Raw genomic sequence first — 24,296 nt, 5'->3', positions numbered from 1 at the left:
GGAATAACTGAAAATTGCAAAAAATTGAGAGCCATTCTTTTCTAGTACACTTATTGGGTCAAGTCAAAGATGTTATGAAGTCCCTCTAGATTTTCGTAAAATAACGAATTAGCTTGAACAATCAAAGCAAAACGCCAAAAATTGTGTTTTGCATTAGGTATTAAGTAGGTATGGTATCTGTTTCCATAGGTATCTATTCTTTGCTAATAAATACGTATTGTGTGTAGTATTGCGGAGACACAAAACGATTAAGTTTATGGAGAACGAAAACAACTGAACAAGACCTGATAGAGAAGTTTCGATACGTTTTGCAACAACATGAGACCGGCAGAACAAAACTGCCTTTTTTATTTCCAATATATAGAGTTTGTATCGATACGTCAAGTGGAAAAACTTTATGGACGAAGCACGAAATTATGACACCAGCTATGTTTAAAGACGACAAAGAAAAATTACAACGAGAAACCGGAGGAGATGTCGTCGAGATCAGTACCGATCCGATGTTATTTGAAGAAAAAACATTCACAGATTTAAAACAAAAATACAACGCACAAAATGAGGTAAATCTGGATAATTCTGCTCTGTTAAAAATTAATTCCTCTACAAAATTAAATCACAACAAACATACTCGTAGTTAATCGTTTGAATGATTCCAGGGATCCCACAAAATGACCGAAACATTCATTGTACCGAAAGAACACGTAGCATTGAGAGTATGGAGAAACACTGTAAATCATTTCATCAACATAGCTCCATTTTCACCCAAGCTTGAAAAATTGATGACCGTCGTTAACCAAGGCATTAAAAAAATTGCCCTCGAATTGCATTCGAATAAGCAAGAATTGAAAATATACACCAAAGTGGTGGATTTGATGGATGATGATAATGAGAAATCCACCCTAGTCGACAATCAATTTTCCCAAAACATTTGGTATAAATTACTTCGCGAAGACAGAACTCAGACTGCGGCGATGATAGTTTTACACAATACACCAAATTCGCCACCAGAAGGGAAAATATTATGCGAAACAGAAATGATCTGTGATTTGAAGAAGTGGTATGAAAAAAATACTCATGAAGATGGTGACGATGAAGATAATTACCAGGAGGTTATAAAATACGCGTATTGTTGCAATCCGAGTGTTGGAGAAGTTAAAAAAATGTTTCACGAGGAACTTGAGATAAAAGGACCTTTGAATCTCGATGATTTCTTTTTGAAAACTGAGTTAGGTAAACAATCAAAAACAGAATGATAATTATGATCAGTTCTTAGTTCTACAAAATCATTATATCTACCTACCTATCTTAACGTAACTTGTTTAATTTTTCAATAAACCGTTGTGCCCATGCAATATTTTATTCAGTAATGTACATTGTACGTAATCGAGTGTGTGTATACCTGTCTGTGTAATTAATTTTCATCAAAAAAATGTACTTTTGGAACCTACCTATTTTTCAAACGATTTTTACACAGATTAGACCTTTCGTGGACATTATTTGATACAGAATGATTTTGGAAAAAATATTAGACAAGTATTTTGAATCAACTAAAATTATTGATTTTAGATTTGAATACCGAAAAAAAATTGAGAGTTGTAAAGTGTAGGTGCAGGTAAAAAATTGAAAAACTTATTCGACGTTCTTATGGCACGTAACATCTTCAATTCAGTACAAATTTTTCAACGCAATACGTTTCTCATACAATTGTGTATTGTGTGTACACAGCAGGCAACACCAACATTCAGTAAGATAGGTACGTATACGTAATCCATATCCATGGCACTCGCAGATTTTCGCACCAGTAGCCGATATTCCTACTTCACCTCATCACAGTTAAACAGAAATCGAATTTCGTGTCGAATGTTAGTTTCCAACGTATAGAATCGTCATAAACAAAAATGAAAATCTTTCTGTCCACCTTGATCTCAATTTTCATGGTTCATGTGTCAGTAGGTAAGAATTTTCATCCTATTTTATTTCTATATAATTGCATTTAAACATTGAGGAGCGTTTTTCCAAAGTCAGCTATGTTCATTTTGAAATTTTGTCGAGTTAGTTACGGTTTCGGGTAGTTTGGAAGTGTTCGCATCAGATTTCGCTAATGGATTGCCGGTCTCGTTCCTCTACATACTCTAGGCAAAAGAAAAATGTATGCGCAAACACCGGTTTTCCAAATCCAGCTATGTACGATGGATTCACATCTATTGGTTTTTGGTGATTTGAAAAAGAACATAGCTGACTTTGGAAAAACGCTCCTCACATTTTTTTGAGCACAAGTTTGAATTATGCATTTTATATTGAAATGTAATTCAATAAAAAAAAAACATTTGTTTCCAAAAAAATTTCATACTGATTTAAGAACCCTCTACTGCAGATTATGGGGCTCTTAAAATCAGAATTGGCATTTCGTTATATTTTTCCTGTAAAATACAGGTTGAAATACTTACTGTATTTTATGTCGTGATGTTATTTTAGTTTTTTCAACATGTTGAGAGGAGGGAGGGGAGGGGAGGGGAGGGGAGGGGAGGGGAGGGGAGGGGAGGGGGCAGCCAAAAATTTGCCGACTGATCTGAGAAAAAAATCCCAATTTTGCCAAATAAAAGGTGAGTTTCTTAACAAGTATGAAATAAGATGAGAAGACAATTTTGTCAAATTGATATAAATGTAGGTAGTAGAGCTGAAAACGGTACTTGCTAACAGCAGGTAACTACTGTACTCATACTGTAAATTCTCGCTACTCGCCAGTAGCTGGTAACGAGTTGAAAAAATGTCACACCAGTTCACATTGTAACTGGTAGCATGTTGTATGTGTAGCGGGTGTACAGGCATTACCTCATCATTGCCAACAATCACTGTCAAACGTCAATCACACGCACCTATGACAGGTGCCGAAATGTAACTCCTCCCACTTACACATTATCAAATTTTGGGGTGCGTGCACAGACTAAGTGTGAAAACGATCGGGCTGTGCTTGCTATACACTACTACCCTATTGACAAAAATTATGCGATAAACGCATGCTTTTATGCGTAGCACAAGCATGAGTGAATTTGGACTTTTTTTTTCAAAAAAAGCATGCGATTCAGCCTGCGAATATCATGCATAAAAGTAATGTTAAAGTATGTAAAATGAAATAAAAATTGAAAAAATTGTTGCCCTGGGTGGGGATCGAACCCGGGCCTGAAGTTTCTATTTTTCCGCATTACCTAACCAACTCAGCCACTTCGCTGCTTGCAAAGAGTGGAGTTATTTCCCCATAAATGTTTGCACTTATTGGACTTAGGAGAAAAATTTAAAAATTTAATAAGTTCACAACGCACAAACATTTATGCGGAAATAACTCCACTCTTTGTAAGTGGCAAAGTGGCTGAGTGGGTTAGGTGACGCAGAAAAACAGAATCTGCAGGTCCCAGGTTTGATTCCCACCCAGGGCAGAAGATTTTTTCAATTTTTATTTTATTTTACATGCTTCAACATTACTTTTACGTATGCTATTTCCAGGCTGAATCACATGTTTATTTTTGAAAGAAGTCCAAATTCACACATTACGCATCAACACACCTATTTTTATGCATAATTTTGTCTATAGGGTATCTGTACTCAAATCAACTCGATACCTGCTACTAGCGGGTTAGAACGGTATTTTAACCAGATACCAATAAGCGGGTAGCGTAACCGTTTTCAGCTCTGGTAGGTAGGTATAGGTAATTAGGTTATGGTATCATAGATGACTCGGATGGAGCTGATGAATGGTTAAGAGGTTTCCTGATAGGTGGTTGGCAGATTACCAACCTGCAGTATGCAGATGGCACCACTTTGGTAGCCTTGAGAATCAAGTATATGAGGAGCTGGATATCAAAACGCCGTAAGTCCATTTTTATGAAAATTGAGATAAGAGCATAGGCGCCGCTGAGGTCAAATTTCTGGGGGGGCCAAGCCATAAAAGTAGATTACCAGGAGCATATATATATTTTTTTGCGTAACATATGATTTTAGTTGGGTACCCAAGTCCCAAGTGCCTCGTCGTCGTCGTCGTCGTAGTCGCGCTCCTTTACAGGAGATAGCGTATATGTCCATCTATATTAGCCGGTATCTAGCGTATCTAATTGTTTCTTTCAGGGTCTTGCAGGGGGAGTTGGCCGGTGAGTTTGTTGTTAACAGTTCCGATCGTTTCCTCCCTCTCGTCGATCTTCCTTGGATTTTCCCCTGTACCGCTAGCATGAAAATACCGTTTTCTCGTATTTTATGAGCTAAATACTTTAGCTTTCTGTTTTTGATGTCTTCAACTACGACTTTCCGCTCCTCTCCTATTCTTGCTAGTACTTCCTTGTTGGTAACGAAGTCCTTCCATGAGATCCGTAGTAGCCTTCGATAGCACCACATCTCAAAAGCGGATACTTTCTTCTCGCATTCTGCACTCATGGTCCATGTTTCGCAGGAATACTTCAGAACGGTCCATACGTAACATCGCATAATTCTCTTCCTCAGATCAATACTCATCGTTCGATTTCCCATCACATTGGCAAGGTTGTTGAAAGCAGTCTTTGCCATTCCAATCCGTGATTTGATTTCTTTATGATCTCTACCATCGTTGTTTATCAGTGCTCCAAGGTACCTGAATTGCTTTACATTTTCAATTTCTTGTGATCCGATGTTGATTTTGACCTCTTTATCATCTCCTTTCGTAAATCTCATCACCTTGGTCTTGCCTGCATTTATTTTCATTCCATATTTTAATCCAGCACTGTTGATTTGGTTGATCATTTTCTGCATCTGCGCCTCTGTCTCAGCAAGGATCACTTTGTCGTCTGCATAACTTATTTCATTTATTCTCTTGCCGTTGATCTTGAATCCCATTCGTTCGATTCGCGCTTCTCTCATTATTTCTTCTGCGTACACGTTGAACAACCTGGGTGAGAGGGGGCATCCTTGCCTCACACCTCTCTTTATTCCACATCCGTTCTCTGAGTACTCAGTTCCAATCTTGATGTTAGCGCTTTGCTCCCAGTACAGGTTCTTGATTATTTGCAGGTCTTTGTTATCGATATTGTATTTTTCCAGGATCTCCAACATCTTCTCATGGTTGACACGATCAAATGCTTTTTCATAATCGACGAAGCAAGCAATGATTTCCCTATTTGCATTCAGTGCTCTTTGAATGATCACTTTCAGCAGGGCAATTGCATCTCTCGTCCCTTTTTTTGCTACAAAGCCATATTGTGTTTCACTTAGATTTTCATCTATCTTCTTTTCAATTCTGGCATTTATGATGGAGAGTAGTAGCTTCAGTGCGTGGCTCATCAGTGCGATGGTTCTATATTCAGAGCATTTTTGCGAGTTGTTCTTTTTTGGTATTGGTACAAAATTTACTGCTTTGAAGTCCTTAGGCAGAGTGCCTTCATTGTATATCTTGTTCATTATCTTCAGCAGCTCCTTTTCATACTCTGGTGTTAAATGTTTGATCAAGTCTGCTGGTATGAGATCTTCTCCCACTGCTTTGTGGTTTCTGGCTCGCTTCACAGCATTCCTCAGCTCCCACATTTCAATTTGTGGTGCCTCTTCTGTGGATGAAACTGCAAATTGAGCCGGACATGTATCATCTCCATACAGTTCTTGTATATAGCTGATCCAGGCCTCTTCAGTTTCTTGATTGGTAACACAGTACTTTCCGTCTTTTCCTCGCATATATGCTATTCCACTTCTCCTTTTCTTGTGGGTGGCCATCATCTGCTTCACTTTGGTATGCATTTCTCTAGAGTTGTGCCTTTTCTCCAGATCTTCTATTTCTTGACACTTCTCCTCATACCACTTGTTTTTGGCCATTCTGCACATTCCCATGATCTGATTATTTATCACTGTGTATTCATTACTTGGTCTGTTTGCTTGTCTTCGTTCTTCCATCAGATCCAGTATCTCTTGAGTCATCCATGGTTTGTGTTTTCTTCTTCCTTTGAATGGAATAGACTTTTCTGCTGCTGTTTTAACCTTTCGCTTCCATGTTTGCCACTTTTCTTCGATACCTTGTTCTTCTTCCAACCTGTCTTCCTTTTGCTTTTCCAGTTCTTCTTGGAATTTCTTTTGAAGTTCTTTTGATTTGATTTTTGCAATGTCAAGTTGTTGGTATCGTTCTTTGCTCTTCTTCTGGCTCTTCAAGACTAGCTGGCATTTTGCAGCCAGTAGTTTGTGGTCAGAGTTGCAGTCAGCACCAGGATATGTTTGACAGTTCTTCACTGTGTTCCTGAATCTTCTTTTTACAAGTATATAGTCTATCTGGTTTCTGACTCGATCTCCAGGACTGACCCAAGTGTATAATCTTCTTTCATGCTGCTTGAACCAGGTATTGCATATTACTAGATCGTGTCTTTCAGCAAACTCTACGAGCATTTCACCTCTTTCATTCTGCTCTCCAAGTGCGTATCTCCCTGCAACTTGGCTGCCATGATCCTTCCCAACTTTGGCACCCAAGTGCCTACATTCGTTCATTTGCGTTAAAAACAATGTTTCAAAATTTAAAAAAAAAAAAAAAAATATACCTATTTATTTTTGGTGCAAATGAAAACTTTTAAAAAAATGAAAATTTTAAAAACCAGGGCTCACCCCAAGGAAATTTTGAAGCTGCATGATGATGAGTTACTTCCAAAAAGTTTATCATTTTGCTTCAAAATTTTGAAATTCAACTAATGATTTTTTTGAAAAATTCAAAAATTTAAAAAAAGCAAATGAGCCCGAGCGAAGCGAGGGCAAACTCTTTCGAAAATTAGTATTCTGTGAAGCATGAAACAATGGAATTTGAATGATTTTTTTTAATCGAAAAAGAAAAACAGAAAATCAAACGGCCCGAGCGAAGCGAAGGCAAAAGCTCTCAGAAATCAGTATTACAAGAGGTATAAAAAACGATGTTTTTTAGCGTGATCAAAATTTCATCATTGCTGATGAAAGATGACGAAGGTGTTTCTAAAAAAATATATATTTTTTTTCCACATGAATACGGATTTCGTTTGGGGGGGCCAATTTTGAGTTTGGAGGGGCCTAGGCCCCCCTGGCCCCCCCGGTTGCGGCGCCTATGGATAAGAGTGTTTTCCTATGTAAAATTCAACGGGGAATCGATTGCAGCCATCGTCGTAAATCCATCTGCCATGCTTCACCTCGAAAATCCCACTCAAAGTTGAGATTTACTTCAAAACGCAGTAAAAACCAGCAATTTTACTTCAAAACGCAGTAACTACACTATTTTTAGCGTTTTTTGTGTTTTAAGGTTGGTAAACATTGATTTCAGAAGGTGGTTACTGTTGGTAATGAAACTGCAGACTTTTAAAAAATTTCCAACATATTGTTCAATCATAATCACACTTGACCTAAACATAAAAAACAAAACCTTGTGTCATGACTCAGTCACTATGGCAAACGGCGCTTTAATTTTGAATATTTTTTTACTATTTAATAGATAATAATCATTAAAATGGTTCTCTACCCATGTGTTTTTATTTCAGTAAGAGAGTGCCGGTGTATTTACTGCGTTTTGATATAAAATGTGCGTGATTTTTGTAGCAAGTTTCAGATCAAAACGCAGTAACTTTTTTCTCCCCCTTCCCACGTTCCCCCCGGTTCTCAAAAATTTGGGCACTTTCATGTTTTGAGGTCATGGTGACTTCCCCTTTCCTCTGATACCACATTTGACCCCCTTCGACTCCCCTCGACCCCCCACAGTTTTTCCTCATTTCTGAAAATTTTGCAAAATGGACTTACAGCGTTTTAATATCCAGCTCCTCATATGTCTGTGGTACTCAAGTGCCAGGAGGAGGTCAGTGCAAGATATGGCCTACTGATCAACAGGGCAAAAACAAAGATGATGGTAATTGACGTGCCAGCCAACAACTAGCCAGAAATCCAGGAAGTCAATGGAATCAAAGTTGTGAAGAGATTCTCCTACCTTGGATCCATCATTGAGAACACTAGTGGATGTGAAGCTGAGATCGGTCACCGCTGCACACTCACAAAAACTGTGATGACTCATTTGAAACAAATATGGAGCAGGGTCCTTAAACTTTGACTGGTCAATGAGCTGACACATCAGAAACTTGGACCATTTGAAGGGAATCGGCAATGAATCGACGCAATGGAAATGTGGTGCTGGAGGCGGCTTCTGAAAGTTCCTTGGATGGCCAAAAGAACTAATGCCTCTATTTTGAGTGAAATTGGTGTGACCAAACGACTGTCTGTGGTGGTCCTCGGCCACATACTCAAGTACTTTGGACAGATTACATGAGCGGATGCCATGGAGACAACATGTACAACTGTACAAGGCAGGGTAGAACTGTAGAAGCAGCCAGAATCAGAGGATGATTGTTGACCCAGTGAACTGACTCCATTCGCAATGCAACAGGCTGCAGCTTTGCCAAATGTGTGAGAAACTCATAGGACAAAGAGCAATGGTGTGCGCTTACCCGCAGGAGATTATGTAACTGGATTGGTCACGTACCCCTGCATGGGGTGATACGTTATGATTATGATGATGATATTCATAGCTTATTTATAATTGTTTCTATTTTTCAATTGAAGGGCACCGAAAACCACCCTAGTCATTTTTTTTGTTCACCCACCTTTAAATATTTTTTTTCATATTTCATCAATTTTAAAGGGAAATAGGTATGAAAGGAGTCAAACAAACCCCAAAAATACAAAATTGTAAAACCATTTTGTTTTGAGATGTAACCTTATTACTCCGAAGGTTCGATTTATGTCCACCTATCAACAATACCTATTCATCTCAAACTTAATCCTAAACTATTCACTACCCACAGATGCTCAAAACCAGTTCGACCCACTTCTATTATACTTCTCTCGCCATACTCCGGGGCTTTTTAGCTTGCCAATAAATAAGATTCCATCAGTAAGCGATGAAAATATCAAAACATTATGCCCTGCTGAAACAGATCCAGGCAAAAGAAATTTGAATACAATTTCTGCAACTTTCCCTCAAGCGAAGTATTGCCTATTTCGGAAAGACTTCCTGATAGATCAGCCGAAATATTGCACAGAGCAACCGAAACCATGGCTTGAATTACAGCTCCGGTATGAAGGAGATGAAACGTCTTGCGGACCATCTTCAGAGCACAGAGAATTCAGAATAGGATTTTACGTATGTAACCTTAACTCATATCATTTATAAATGTACCTATTATTAGTGATGAGTTTGATTCGAAACAACTAATTAAAATGGGCTTCTGGGAGTTCAAAACGGATTTTGTGAGAATAAAATTGTGATCGATCACAAGCTGATTCTAACAAGAGAACTTTCCCCTCTCCGATTTGAACGAATCATAGCGAGTTAAAAACAGCCTATTTTCCCAAGATCCTTACAACCAGAATTTCAAAAGTTGAAGTTTATTCACCTAATTTCCCAAATTCGTTATAAACGTACTTAATTACTTTGCATAGGTTTGCGGGACTTCGGTGCAGTTGGAATATTTTCAAAAAAAGTCAAATGAACCTGCTGATTTGGTCGCAAGATTTCAACGCGTTTTGAACTTCCATGCATCAGGTCACAATGATTTCCCTCAATTCCATGGAATTTATAATCTTTGCATCGATACATCAAATGGAAAAACTGTTTGGACAAAACACGAAATCATGACCCCTAAAATGTTCACTGATGACGAAGAAAAATTAAAACGAGAATCGGAAGGAGATACAGACATCAGTACGGATCCGATACGATTTGAAGCTGATACTTTTATCGCTTTTAAACAGAAATTCCACGCACAAAATGAGGTGAGGGTTTTGAAAAATAATTTTTTTCTAAAATAAAAATAAAATTTTAATAAACATTGATCTTTTACATCATTCCAGGAATCATACAAAATGACCGAAAATTTCATGGTACCCAGAGAACACGTGGCACTGAAAGTATGGAGAAATGCTGTAAATCATTTCATCAATGTAGCTCCTTTATGGGACAACCTAAAAAAGTTGATGATCACTGTTGATCAAGCGATTAAAAAAATAGCCCAACAATTGGACACAATTGGTCAGCAATTGACTGTTTACAATAAAGCCATTGATTCCAAAGAGGTGGATGACACATTAATTCAAGTTAACGGTCAATTTTCCAGCACCGTGTGGTATAAATTTCTGTACGAATATAAAAGTCACACAGCAGCGTTTATAGTTTTACACAATACACCAAACTCGCCACCAGAAGTGAAAGCATGCGAAACAGAAATGATCTGTGATGTGAAGAAATGGCGTGAAAAAAATAATGACGATGATGCAGATGAAGACATCTCCGCAGAGATTTTTAAATACGTATATTGTTGCAATCCAAGTTCTGAAGAAGTTGAGAAAATATTTCATCAGTCGTATGAGATAAAAGGACCCTTAAATCTCGATGAATTTTTTAACAAGCCGAGTTAGTTAATCTAGGAGAGAATGACACAAAATCAATAATAATAAATGTATACCTACCTATTACCTCAACATAAGTTGTTCAATTTTTCAATAAACTAAAGGGCCCAAGCAATATTTCATTCAGTAATATAGGTACCTACCTAATCGAATGTGTTTACTTATTTGTGTAATTACCTACCTAATTTCCATCAGAATATATAGGTATAGGAAGAACTTGCTCTGGTATTTTTCAAACAACTTTTGCATAGATTAGACCTTTTATGGGCATTTGATACAGAATGAGTTCGTAAAAGATATTAGACAAGTATTTTGAATCAACCAATCAACCAAAATTGATTTTGGATTTGAAGACCTGCCGAAATTGAGAGCTGCAAAGTGTATCGCCGAACTCCCTTACCGCTTCTTGGTTGAATTGACGTAAAATGACCACCCCCCTCCCAACAACATCAGGCATCATCAATGTACGTGAAACGTTTTTCAATATTTACCTACCTATACCACCTACTCGTAAAAAATGAATCATCATCGAGCACAGATTTGTGAAAAAACATCGTCAGAATTGAGAAAAATACAGTTTACCCAGCAACATCTGGCATTAACTCATCAATACATGCCCAACGTTTTTTAATGTTTACCTTCCATCTACTCGCGAAACATACGTAGCATACCTACCTGGCAGATGGAATTCGAGCATCATTTGCAACGAAGAACCGCATTTCGTACAAGACTTTCGTGCACGGGTTGAGCAAAAGCAAAAAATGAATTTTTTTTCTTCCACACATCTGCATTTTTGCAATTTTATTCGAAAGCGTATCCGTGGGTAAGAATTTTCCGTGAATACTTAAGTATTATTTTGTAGTCTAAAAAACTGAAGTAATTTAATATTGTACTTTCCTCACCAATGAACTGTTTGTTCAAATGTGCTCGGTCCGAATTTCGGAATTTGATATTGAAATAGGTACGATTCAAAAGAGATATTTTCTGGAACTTGTTCTATGTTGATTTGGGGACCCTCTCCAGCAAATTTGAGAACCTTTAAAATCGGAATTGGTCCACAAAATTCCAAAAATTTGTTTTTTAGAGTATATCTCGAACCTTATGGGACAAAATTGATTCAAATTTTAGATTTTACGTTGAAATGCAATTTTAAAAAAAGACACAATTATTCAAAACATTTTTATGTTGACTTCAAGATCTGCTCCCCTCTTCCAAATTTGGGACTCCCAAAATGAAAATGGACCCTTCGTCACATTTTCCCTGAAAATTACTTGCTAAGAGCGTTCGATTAAAAACAACACACTTTCTAGTTTTAATAAAGGCTGAATGAAAATTCGTACAACTTTTTTGTCTTCGCCTTCAAGCAAGTTTTTTGAAATTAGATTTTGTATATTTCACTATTTCATCATTTTTCATTCATTTGCACAGAAATTTCCAATTTCTACATGACACAAATTTTTTTCAAATTCAAAAAACAAGGATGAAAAATTGAACAAGATGAACTGCATCTTCGAATATATTATGTCTACCTACCAATATATTCATCTCGAATTTAATTCTGAATTTTTCTTTGCCCACAGATGCTCAAAACCAGTTCCACCCATTTCTATTATACCTCTCCGATAATCCGAAAGAGCTATTTCGCTTTCCACAGGATGGCATTCCATCATTAAGTGACGCAAATATCAGTCCATTATGCCCTGCTGGAACAGAACAAGATAAAAGAAATATAGATATTCTTTCTGGAACTTTTCCTCAAGCGAAGTATTGCCTATTTTGGAATTGGAATTCCCCAAGAGATCAGTCGAAATATTGCACGGAGCCACTAAAACCATGCCTCGAATTACAGTACCATAATATTATAAACGACGAAAAACTATGCGGAACGTCGCCACACCACAAAGAGTTCAGAATAGGATTTTACGTATGTAACTAACCGCTTTTATTTAGGTACATATTCACGCAGCCACCAACACCACTCTATTTACATAAATTAGGCAGTTTGATTCAAAAAAAGGAATGAAAAAGGGCGCCAGAGAGTCCAAAACGCATTTCGTGGGAGGGGCATCATGATCGATCATATAAGCCTAAGTTTCCATTTGTTCTATTTAGCAAGAGAACCCATTCCTTTTCCGATTCGAAGGAATCCAAACTACCTAGTTCAAAAGAGCATATTATCCTAAAATACCTGTTACCAACATTACAGGAGTTGAAGTTCATTTTTAGCCAAATTTTTGTCAAAAATGATGGCTATAGCGGTAGGCTCAACTTTGAAAAAAAAGTGGGGGGGGGGTCAGATTTTATACAGATTCTGAAGGGCAAACTTGTAACCTTTTTAGGACGTGACTTTGCTATGAGGTGCCATATGAATCTACAAGGTATGGGTAGTCTACTGACAAAGTTTGAGCAGGTACGTGAGATTGCTGTTTATACACTTTCACTTTTGTCTCAATTGAGTAGGTACATATTATAGCCTAGTACATAGAATTAACCAAAAAAATGAGGTCATTTGGAAAACTTAAATGGAAAGCTGAATTTTGGTATACCGGTCCATTTTCATGTCCTAATTAAGGATCTGAGGTGTCCAGTCGCATCTGCGGTGAGCATTCACCCAAATTGTGGATCCTAGCCTCACAAATTCAGTTTTTGGCATTTTTCTACACAAATACTGATCCTAGCTTAAAAAGGTGAAGATCATTTTAATCTACAGAGAATTTCTTACAAAATGACTAAGTATATCTGATGGTTGCCATAAGCCCCAGGGGGGGGGGGTGGAGTTGTGTTTGTTCAAAGACATGAGGGTTCCTTCAAAGTGATTAAGTATAATTCTTCAAAAACTAATTTTGATGCAGTATCAAACGAGTGGATGTGCTCAGATATAAATTTTGACCCTATCCATAACTATACCCAGTAGACTAAAACCACCCCCTCACCCGTTTCGAAGACAATTTTTGTACTTAAGTAGGTCTGCTATCCCAGTGAATAAATTCTGCTCAATTATCGCCTTTTCAATTCTTCAGCCAGCCCCACCCCCGAATAAATCCAGGTGTTACGCGTTGACCAGAAACCTTGTGAGGTACTTAACAATGGAACTTATTCAAATGCTTGAGCGAAATCACTAACAAAGTTTCCTCTATTAAATAGAAAAAAATGCACCTTATTTCCAGAAGTTGTTATAATTAATGATAAACTATCAATTTACATACATTATTTATGCTTATGCATAGGTTTGCGGAACTTCAATGCTGTTGGGTGATTTTCAGAAAAAACCAACTCAACCAGATATAGTTGAAAGATTTCAAAAACATTTAGACTCGCGAAAATCCGGTCGCATTTCATTACCTCATTTCTATGAAATTTTTAATCTTTGCATCGATACATCAAATGCAAAAACCATTTGGACGATGCACAATATCATGACCCCTGAAATGTTCACTGGTGATGAAGAAAAATTACAACAAGAATCAGGAGGAGATACAGAAATCAGTACTGATCCGATACAATTTGAAGCGAATATCTTTATCAATTTGGAGCAGAAATTCCACTCACAAAGTGAGGTATGAGTTTGAAAAAGTAATTATTTTCTAAAATTAGAATAAAATTATTAGAAACATTGATCTTATAAACGATTTCAGGAATCGTTCACAATGACCGAAAATTTCATGGTACCGAGAGAACATGTAGCACTGAGAACGTGGAGAAATGCTGTAAATCATTTCATCAACGTGGCTCCCCTATGGGGCAAGCTAGAGAACTTGATGATCTTTGTTAACCAAGCAATCAAAAAAATCTCCTTACAATTACACGCAAATCATCAAAGATTGGTTGTTTACACCAGAGTGATTGAGTCAAGAGAGGTGGATGAAACAACAATTCAAGTTAATAGTCAATTTTCCAGCACTGTGTGGTATAAATTACTGTATGAAACTGAAAGTGATGTCGCAGCGATGATAGTTTTGCATAACACGCCAAACACACCTCCAAAAATCAAAGCATGCGAAACTAAAATGGCCTGTGATATGAAGAAGTGGTATGAAAAAAAACAAGATGATGACGTAGTCATTTCTGATGAGATGTTCGAGTATGTCTATTGTTGCTATCCTACTGCTTCAGAGTCTCAAAAATTATTCAATTTTGGGTTCTTAATAAGTGGCCCATTGAACCTAGATAGCTTCTTTTTGAGATGAGATCAGTAGAAGTAAATGACAATAAAAAGAATGATTCAAAACTTTGTAAAAATTGTGTTTAAAAAAAACAAATAAAAAACAAGCATAATATACATGATTTCCAAAGCAGCTTAAGATCATGAAAATGGTGTAAATAAAATTATTTACATACCTGTTAGAAAACATGAATTAATTGTAAACATATCTACTCAATAATTTTCATAAAAAGTGGTTTCCATAATTCGGTTTTGTATTTTGTTAATTTTTTCAGTCTCCCAAATCCTCACAAGTAGGTTACACGAGGTGCCTGTAGTAAGGATCAGGGGAGCGTAATCAAAGAACCAAGTTGATATTCGGACTCAGCGCCCCCAAAAACAAACAAACGATATGTCATCAGTCCTAGTCGAAACTACTCCACATTTTTTCAAACAAAAAAATCGAAATATTCCTCTACGAAGCAAAAAAATTGAACGCGATTCTTCGATTTAATAATAGGTACTTATTGATTACCTACGGCTGATAAAATCCTCAAAATATGAAGATCAATTTTACATCATTTACTCGCTCAGGTGATTGGGAATTTTTCAATAACATGCGACCTAATCACACGATAACCTAAACCCCTCTCTCGAGCCCCTGAACTTAGGAATAGAAGGGGACCCACAATTTTGAAAGAATGCGTAGTTCTCAAAAACAGTGATTTATATTCTGAAATAGTGAAATACAAGCGTTCTCAAAAACCAAAAATTGGGTCTGTTCCCGAATTTCGAGGTCGCTGATTGTGATTCTGAGATTAATTTTAATCCAGCATAAAAATTGAGCCTCCAAGCCTCAGAAGGGACTCTAGAACCAAAATCTTGAAAAATTCATTTCTAGTAGCCAATTATATAGGTTCTACTTAAGCGTTCTGATTCTCAAAATTCCACTTTTCAGGGCCACTAATTCTGGTAGTAAATCTCAAAATCAAAATTGAATTTATTTTTTAAAATTAAGGGCTATAGTCTCCCCATTGCAACCTAACTTTTCATCATTTCACTATGAACATCCTCAAATACCTAAATCACAATGGAATCGATTGCATTTTTTTAACGCTCCAAGCTCTCTTTTGGGGTTCTGAGTAGGGGAGCTCAATTCTAATTTTAATGTCCAACTGACTTCATAATCAGAATGAGCGATTTTTTGGGGGGGAAAATGAAAAGGATACACACAAAACCTGAATTTAGGAAGCTCAATTTTGGTTCTAAAATGTTAAAGATTTCAAAATCAAAATCAGCCTCTGGGGTAATGAAATTCGATTTTGGAGTTGAACAGGATCAGAATAGGTACTTAATTATCAATACCCTCGAAAAATTACACTACATACAATGATTTTGTAAAGTTGACAATTATCTCATTGAAATATAATTCTAACGTCCTATTTTCTCCATTCGCATTCCAAAATGACACCTTGAAAATTTTTTCAAAATTATACGTTTTTTGCTTTGCATAGAAATTTCCGATTTTTCCGGTATAGACATTTTCTTCAAATCCAAAAGCATTAAAATTTTGTTTATACCAACAAAAATTACCAAAAAAGTTTTAAAAATCAAAAATAAATTGTTTTTGCAATCAATTTTATTATGATAAGTACGAAAACTTTCCTGATGAGCTATCAAAGTTGTTAAAAAAAATAATTGAGCGCTGAGTTCATTTTTTTTCATTTGAACGTCCCAAAAAATCAAGGATGAGGGAGTGATTGAAATTGTCATGTGAATGATTTCAGAATGAAATTCCAACCCACCTAGTGAGATCAATATGAGGGAGGAAAGAGAGAGAAAATATGAGAGGGAGGATGTGACATGAGAATCGTTGCCATTTTTGGTATCAGCAAGAAATTCCAGCCTGATTTGATTAGTCGTATGACCAGTTTTGAGAAAAAATCGGTGATGTCGAATTTCGATGGCCATAGCCGGTAGGCGTTATGGAATATTGAAGCTTTAGTCACTTTTGGTCTCTCAGCATGAAATTATACTCACTTTATCACCTTTGATGACAAATAAAACAAGATTATAACTGTACGCCTACAAAATTCCGGGTCCCAGGCTCAGGTTGAGGTTCTGAGGGTGGATGGGCTGAATTTAGATTTGAAGGTCAGACTGTTTCAGAATCAGAATGAGCATCAGAGGGTGGGTGGAAAGGAGGGAGATTTAATTCTATAACATACCTTTCTTAAGCGATTATAAATATTTTCAAGCCAATGAGTCAATTTCCTCAAAAATTTCGATTTGACTCACTGTAAGACTAGAGAAGGTGAGAGGAGAAAAAGGGAAGGGTTCAAGATTTTGAAAAAAACATCGATAGAATTGAGAAAAATACTATGTTTACCCTGCAACATCTGGCATTATCAATACACGCGCAATGTTTTTCAATGTTTGCCTACATATGTGCAACGGTACTTGCGAAACATACCAAGAGCAGATGAAATCTTAAGAATCATTCGCAACGAAGCACCACATTTCGTACGAAACTTTCGTGTACCGGGTACGTGTTGAGCAAAAGCGAAAAATGAACTTTTTTCTTCCACACATCTGCATTTTTGTAATTTTATTCAAAAGTGTATCCGTAGGTGAGAATTTCTCATGATTGCTTAATTGAAAAAAAACTGAAATAACTTTATACCTCATCAATACTTAATTATTTATGTCTATATCTACCAGCATTCATCTAGAACGTTAATTCTGAATTTTTCACTGCCCACAGATGGTCAAAACCAGTTCCACCCGTTTCTATTATACTTCTTTTATGATGCCCCGCTATTTCGTTTTCCACTGGATAAGATTCCATCAACAAGTGATGCAAATATCATAACATTATGCCCTCCTGAAACGGAAGAAGATAAAAGAAATTTCTATACAATTTCTAAAACTTTCCTACAAGCTAAGTATTGCCTATTTCGGAAGGACTTCTTCCCAATAGATGAGCCCAAATTTTGCAGAGAGCAACCAAAACCGTGGCTTGAACTGGAGCTTCTGAATAATATTGATGAACAACTATGTGGAACGTCGCCAAAGCACAAACAATTCAGAATAGGATTTTACGTAAGTAACTAACATATAACATATTAACTTACTTATTAACACCGTTATGAGGCTTCAAAGTTCTCCAAAATGGCCAAAAATGGGAAATTCCTGTTGCAAATTGCTCCGGTTGTACGTGGTATAGAATTTTGAACTTTTGTTCAAATTGTAGTACTTTGAGAGGGTAATCGAGGAATGATATCAAAATCAAGTGGTGTTGCCACTTTCAAAAACCTAAAAAAAAAAAAATAGATTTAAAAACATATAATTTAAATATAACCAGCCACGTTGTACGCCAGTAAAAATTCTTAGTTTTAGTCCTTTTCACGTGAGAATAAGTAACATATCAAAAAATTGGAGTGACATGTTTTTTCATTTTTGAGAAAAAAAATAAGTTTGACACTTATTGCAAAAATACAATCAGAAAGCTAAAAAATGAAAAATTTTGCATTTTTTGAAATATTTCACCAGTATTTTTTACTAGGGGTGAAACTGGGCCAAGTGGAAAGATTTTTACTTGTCCAAAAATTGTGACTAAACCCCAAACAAAAGGGTCATTTACATCAAAATTGCTATTACTGTGCAAAATCTCGAGCAAATCGGTTTATTCTTATTCTTCTTCTCGTGTCAGGGACATTCGGAACTCCTTAAATTCTCCCCTTCCATCTCTGCACCAGGTCTTCTGCGCAGTTTTCGTTTCTCCCCAAAGCTCCTCTCTAGTGTATGCAGTGCCTGTGTCACATATGAGGAGGTGGTCGTCATTCTGATATTGCCTGCAATCCAGACACTTCACATCATCCTGGCTGCCCCATCTAGTAAGGTTTACTGCCATCTGGGCGCATCCAGCTCGGATCCGGTTCAATGTAAGCCACTCCATGTATGGCAATCCATTCCCCGTTTGCCAAGTTCTTGTTACATGTGACCTTCTCCAGATCCGACCATCTTTTCTCTCTCCCCTCCACTGTATCCACCTCCATCACATGAGTCTCCTTCATAAAACTCCTTCTGGACTTCAGCCTTGAGGTCACCTCTTTCTGGTTGAACATAACATGGCGGGGGTCTTGTTCCTTTTTTGTCCTCTCTACATCTGCCGCCACACACTGCCCTATCACAGGAGGTGGAAGGTGTTTCCCGCACAACAAATTGATGACGTCGACATTTACATTGACTACGGTTTTTTCCAACATAATGATGGAAAAGTGATCAATTAATTATTTAGTAGGAATCTAGAATTAAAATTTCTGTTTTAGTGTTTAAAAGTTTAGTAAACATTCAAAAATACGATCTTGTTCAATGAGGAAAGCAATTTTTTTAAGGCATTGATGAAATTGTTCACTTTTCCACAGTTTGGAGTTGTAGATGATATGATATTGATATTGTGGATGTATTTGTTGATGTTGAATTTCACATCAACATTAACATTGACATGTCCACATGAAAATGGATTAGTTTAGTACTCTTAGATAAAGTATTGCACCATATTTGATATAAGGAATTTCTGTTCAACCTTTTGAATATAGACAGACTTTTCGTCTGTACTTCTTCGGGAGTGGACTTTGCATTGATACTGTTTTCAGCACGAGCAATAGCCACATCCAGGGTTGCGGAAGGATACCGATACCGAAAAACCAATACCGGCAAAACCCCCTAATTTTTGAGAAAAATTGAAAAAACCGAAAACTGATACCAATAAGTTGACAAATGAAAAACCGATTTAGAAAATACCAATATAATTTCAAAATCGGTACAAAATACCGAAAACCAATACCGAAATTATTTTAAAATCTGTATTTTGGTACTCATTTTTGCATATTTCTGCAAATGAAACAATTCCAACATCAAACAAAATGAGTTTATTCATTTCAATGATCACTTTTCAGTTTTCTTTGTTGATTTTCCTCTCATTTCATTCTCATTTCAACTTTTATACTACTACTCTCTCAATTTCTGAATTTTAAGCCAAAGTGTTCTGTAATTAGCTTGATTTTTGGGTGATAAAATACCAATACCGAAACCGAAAACCGAAATAAAATTCACAAAAATTGGAAAAACCGATACCGAAAACTGAAATTTTGAGGTAGAAATTGATGAAAACCGAAAAACCAATACCGTTTTAGCCACCACATTTGAAATACCAATACCACATACCAATACTGTTTTGTTTTATCGTTCCGCAACCCTGGCCACATCAGAGGAAATAATTTTTGGAAAAAAATTCAAAATTTTTAAACTCAAATCTTATAACTTTACAAAGCAGGAGGTTGACATAAATATCAATGTGAATGTTGATCCATCCACATACATCACTTTTGGATGCCCCATGTTGATGTGAACTTTGACCCTGTGTCGAGCCAATTGTCGACACAAATGCACATCAACATCAGTCGACAGTTACATTGACAATTAGCTCGACACAGGGTCGAAATTCACATCGACATGTGGCATCCAAAAGTGACGGATGTGGATGGGTCGACATTCACATCGAAATTAGCATGGTCATTGTTGTATGGGTCAACACTAGTTGGTCTGAGGCAGCCAGACACGAATCTCATGGTAGTCATTGTGTTGTTGAGGGCAACGTTGATCTTCTTAGTGTGTGCTGATCTGCCCCAGGCAGCGCATCCATACTCTGCCAAAGAGTAGCACAGTGAGATGGCTGTTGTCCCCAATGTCTTTGGCTTTGCTCCCCATCTTGTTGATAGTGATAGCAGTTTCCTCAGTAAGTTGTTTCTTGCTTCCACTTTCATTTTTCTGTTCTCACAATGTCTCTTATATGTGAGGGTTCAGTCTAGCGTGATTCCTAGGTACTTGGGATTTTCACAGTTCTCCAACTGCACTCCCCATTTCAGCTTCAATGTGCACTTTGTCTTCCCATTCTTCAGGTAGAAGCTACACACTTGAGTTTTGGATGGATTTGGTCTGAGGGCATTATCCACATAAGTCTCCAGTTTATTCAGGGTTTCCTGCAACATTTCTTGTGTCTCTATGTGTGTATCCCTCTAAGCAGTTGCTGCCAGGTCATCTGCATACATAAGTGTCTGGTCTGGTCTGTGATAGGATGGTCATTTGTGTATATATTGAACAGGATTGGGGTGAGAACACTCCCCTGTGGCAACCCATTTTTTGCTTTCTCCATCTGCGGGACTTTCCCACGTGGGTGAAATAGAACATCCTACTACTTACTTGGAGAGGCTGTAGCATATCAACGGAAATTTCAGCATGAAACTTCATTGTCAATTCATTGACAAATTACAAGGGAGGGAAATTTTTTCAAATGTTCGTCTACATATTGGTGTAACATCATTCTAAAAAATGCAAAAATTTTAATTTTTTAGTTTTTTGATGGTATTTTTTCAATATGTAAGTGCCAAACTTGTAATTTTTTTCTCAAAAATAAAAAAAATGCCGGTCCAATTTTTTGATATGTAATAATTCTACATGGAAAAGACTAAAACTGAGAATTTTTTCAGAATTTTTACTAGCAGACATCATGGATATATTTAAATTACAAGTATTTAAATCGATTTTTTTCAGGTTTTCGAAAGTGACAACACTGATTTTGACATAATTTGTCAATTACCCTCTCAAAGTACTACAATTGGAAAAAAAGTTCAAAATTCTATACCACATGCAACCGGAGCAATTTGCAACTGAAATTTTCCCATTTTCGGCCATTTAGGAAAACTTTAGGTCCCACAGCTCCGCCAAAAAGAATCGAAGAAAAAGTCTGGTTTGCGTTATTCGTCATCGTTTGATGACCTCTAAACATGATCTGATTTTGAAAAAAATCAAAGACCCCTCGTGCAAAATCCGCCGATTTGGCATGAATGATCAACGTGAAGGTTATTGGACCTCATTCATATGCTTGAGTAAAATCCCTAAAAACATTATTTTTTATTAAATTGAAAAAAATCTACTTTTACTTCCTGAAGTTGTTATACCTAATAATGATGAACTGTCTATGTACGAATTTACTATCCAAAGTTTTGCGGGCCTTCGGAGCTGTTGATAGATTTTCGGAAAAAACCAGATGAACCAAGTTTGGTTGCAAAATTTCGAAGCATTTTGGAGTATCTTGCATTAGGACGCAGAGTATTACCTCAATTCCATAAAATTTATAATCTTTGCATCGACACAACAAATGGAAAAACCTTTTGGACAAAGCACAATATTATGACCCCTGCGATGTTTACCGATAATGAAGAAAAATTACAACAAGAATCAGGAGGAGATACAGAAATCAGTACCGATCCGATACGTTTTGAAGCCAATACTTTCATCAATTTGAAGCAGAAATTCCTCTCACAAAATGAGGTATAGGAGTTTTAAAAATTAATTTTTCTCCAAAATAAAAATAAAATCGTAATAAACGTTGATCTTTTAAATGATTCCAGGAATCATTTAAAATGACTGAAAACTTCATGGTACCGAGAGAACACGTGGCACTGAGAGTATGGAGAAATGCTGTAAATCATTTCATCAACGTGGCTCCCCTATGGGACAAGCTAGAAAAATTGATGATCTCTGTTAACCAAGCAATTAAAAAAATTGCCCTACAATTAACCAAAAACAAGCAGAAATTGACTGTTTACACTAGAGCGATTGATTCAAATGACGGTGATGAAACAACAAGTCAAGTCAATGGTCAATTTTCCAACAGTATGTGGTACAAATTACTTCGCGAAGACATAAGTGAGACTGCGACGTTGATAGTTTTACACAATACACCAAACTCGCCACCAGAAGAGAAAAAATGCGAAACAAAAATGGCCTGTGATTTTAAGAATTGGTATAAAAAAAATGCCGATGATGGCGATGAAGGTATTCCTGATGAGGTTTTTGAGTATGTGTATTGTTGCAATCCTACACCTCCAGAGATTCTTAAATTATTTGGTTTGGATTTAACCATAACGGGGCCATTGAACCTCGATAGCGTATTTTAAAGAGCTGTAGATGTATGTAATTGACAACGTAAAAGAAATGTTCCAAGACTTTGTAAAAATTATTATATATAATTATATTAAAAAAAAAAACAAGCAAAATATGCATTGCCAAAGCCAAAGCAGTTTTAAGATTATGAAATGGTCTAAATAAAATTATTCATGTACCTATCTACCTATTTGATAAGACGATTTAAATGTAAACTTAGAGGTAATCAATTATTTTCATAAAAGTGGTTTCCATAATTCGTCTTTTATTTATTATTTTTTTCAGTCTCCCAAAACCTATTAAAAGTAGGTAGGTATCTAACACGAGGTGCCTATGGTAAGGACTGGAAGAGCTTATAATTAAAAGACCATGTTGATATTCGGTCTCAGCGCGCCCCCCCCCCCAAACAAGCAACGAAATTACTCCAGCTCCTTTTAAATAAAGGAATCAAATATTCGTATTGAAAAAAATCAAACGCGATTCTTCGATCTAATAATATAGATTAGGGCTGATAAAATCGCCGTTATTATGAAGGTCAATTTTTCATCATTTACTCGCTCAGATGATTGGGAATTTTTCAATCACTTTCGATCTTATCATACGATAAACTGAGCCTATCTCCTCGGCCCCTGAACCTAAGAATAGAACGGAGAGCTCACAACTGAAGTTTTTAAAATACTACACGTTTTGATCCCAAAAACAAAAAATTAGGCCTCTACATGACTCATAGTGGTCTAAGACTTGCAAAATATAATTATAATAATGATTGAATCACAGAATTTAAATTGCACTGATTGGTGATTTTGAGATAAATTTTAATCAGAAGGGACCCGAGGCTCAAAATCTTGAAAAATACATTTCGAATAGCGAATTAGGAACCAGGTTTTTGAGCGTTAGAATTCTCAAAAAGTCAGTTTTCAGTGACATTAATTCTGATTCTAGAATTTGCCCGATCTCAAAATAAAAATTGATTGTATTTTTCGAAATTATCTGGAAAAATGACACAAAACCTCCATTTAGGAAGCTTAAATTTGGTTCAAAATGTTGAAGATTTCAAAATCAGTATCAGTCCAGGGGTGATGAAATTCGATTTTTAGAGTTAAACAATATCAGAATCATTATCAGCATCCTCGAAAACCTACACTGCAATACCTGCAAATTACAATCTTCAAAATTTCGGGCCCCTTAGGCTCACATTAGCGTTCTGAAGATGAGAGTCTCAATTTATATTTAAATGTCAAACTAGTTTCAGAATCAGAATGAGCATCATCTGAAACTTATAATTCGATGCTCTTATTGTATTTTTACAAAAATGTCTGGGTACAAAGCCTCTGTTTAGGAAGCTTGATTTTGGTTCAAGAGATAAAAATGGGTTTCAAAATCAGAATAAGTGGTAAGCCTTTGAAAAAAACTATACTTTTTGATATCACAAGATTCGAGAAAAACAGTTAAAAATTACCGAACTTTTGTTTTTTTGAAATTGGCAACAATGACCAAAAAATTGGCACCAACGCGCTCCAAAATATTCCGCCAGTTTCAGAAATGACATCTTTCCATTTGTCCATCCACGTTCCAAAATGATACCTCGAAAATTTTCGAAATTATATGTTTTTGTTTTGCATAGAAATTTCCGATTTCTCCAGTAGGTATAGACATTTTCTTCAAATCCAAAAACATTAAAATTTTGCTTAACTAACAAAAATTGCCAAAAAAATTTAAAAATCAAAAATAAATTGTTTTT

At 36.4% G+C, this 24,296-nt stretch overlaps 2 protein-coding genes across 2 annotated transcripts; both read left to right on the top strand.

The window, feature by feature from the left end:
• Positions 1-9,444: 9,444 nt before the first annotated feature.
• On the top strand, positions 9,445-10,438 carry LOC135842611 (uncharacterized). Its single transcript, XM_065360160.1, has 2 exons — positions 9,445-9,771; positions 9,850-10,438. The coding sequence occupies exons 1-2, from the start codon at positions 9,631-9,633 to the stop codon at positions 10,411-10,413; spliced, it is 705 nt and encodes a 234-aa protein (XP_065216232.1). The 5' UTR covers positions 9,445-9,630; the 3' UTR covers positions 10,414-10,438.
• Positions 10,439-17,052: 6,614 nt separating this feature from the next.
• Positions 17,053-22,750, top strand: LOC135842603 (uncharacterized). Its single transcript, XM_065360150.1, has 4 exons — positions 17,053-17,175; positions 17,310-17,647; positions 21,611-21,940; positions 22,021-22,750. The coding sequence occupies exons 1-4, from the start codon at positions 17,115-17,117 to the stop codon at positions 22,567-22,569; spliced, it is 1,278 nt and encodes a 425-aa protein (XP_065216222.1). The 5' UTR covers positions 17,053-17,114; the 3' UTR covers positions 22,570-22,750.
• Positions 22,751-24,296: the final 1,546 nt, after the last annotated feature.

Source organism: Planococcus citri, chromosome 1, assembly GCF_950023065.1.
Source record: "Planococcus citri chromosome 1, ihPlaCitr1.1, whole genome shotgun sequence".
In the NCBI taxonomy this organism is placed as follows: domain Eukaryota; kingdom Metazoa; phylum Arthropoda; class Insecta; order Hemiptera; family Pseudococcidae; genus Planococcus; species Planococcus citri.
The sequence above is the reverse complement of the archived record's forward strand: the minus strand, read 5'-3'. Positions and strand labels throughout refer to the sequence as shown.

Excerpts from the sequence above, each read along its gene's own strand:
- LOC135842611 (XM_065360160.1), top strand. The coding sequence starts at position 9,631 with ATGACCCCTAAAATGTTCACTGATGACGAAGAAAAATTAAAACGAGAA. Across the intron at positions 9,772-9,849 it reads AATTCCACGCACAAAATGAG|GAATCATACAAAATGACCGA; the intron begins GTGAGGGTTTTG and ends ACATCATTCCAG.
- LOC135842603 (XM_065360150.1), top strand. The coding sequence starts at position 17,115 with ATGAACTTTTTTCTTCCACACATCTGCATTTTTGTAATTTTATTCAAA. Across the intron at positions 17,176-17,309 it reads ATTCAAAAGTGTATCCGTAG|ATGGTCAAAACCAGTTCCAC; the intron begins GTGAGAATTTCT and ends CACTGCCCACAG. Across the intron at positions 21,941-22,020 it reads AATTCCTCTCACAAAATGAG|GAATCATTTAAAATGACTGA; the intron begins GTATAGGAGTTT and ends AAATGATTCCAG.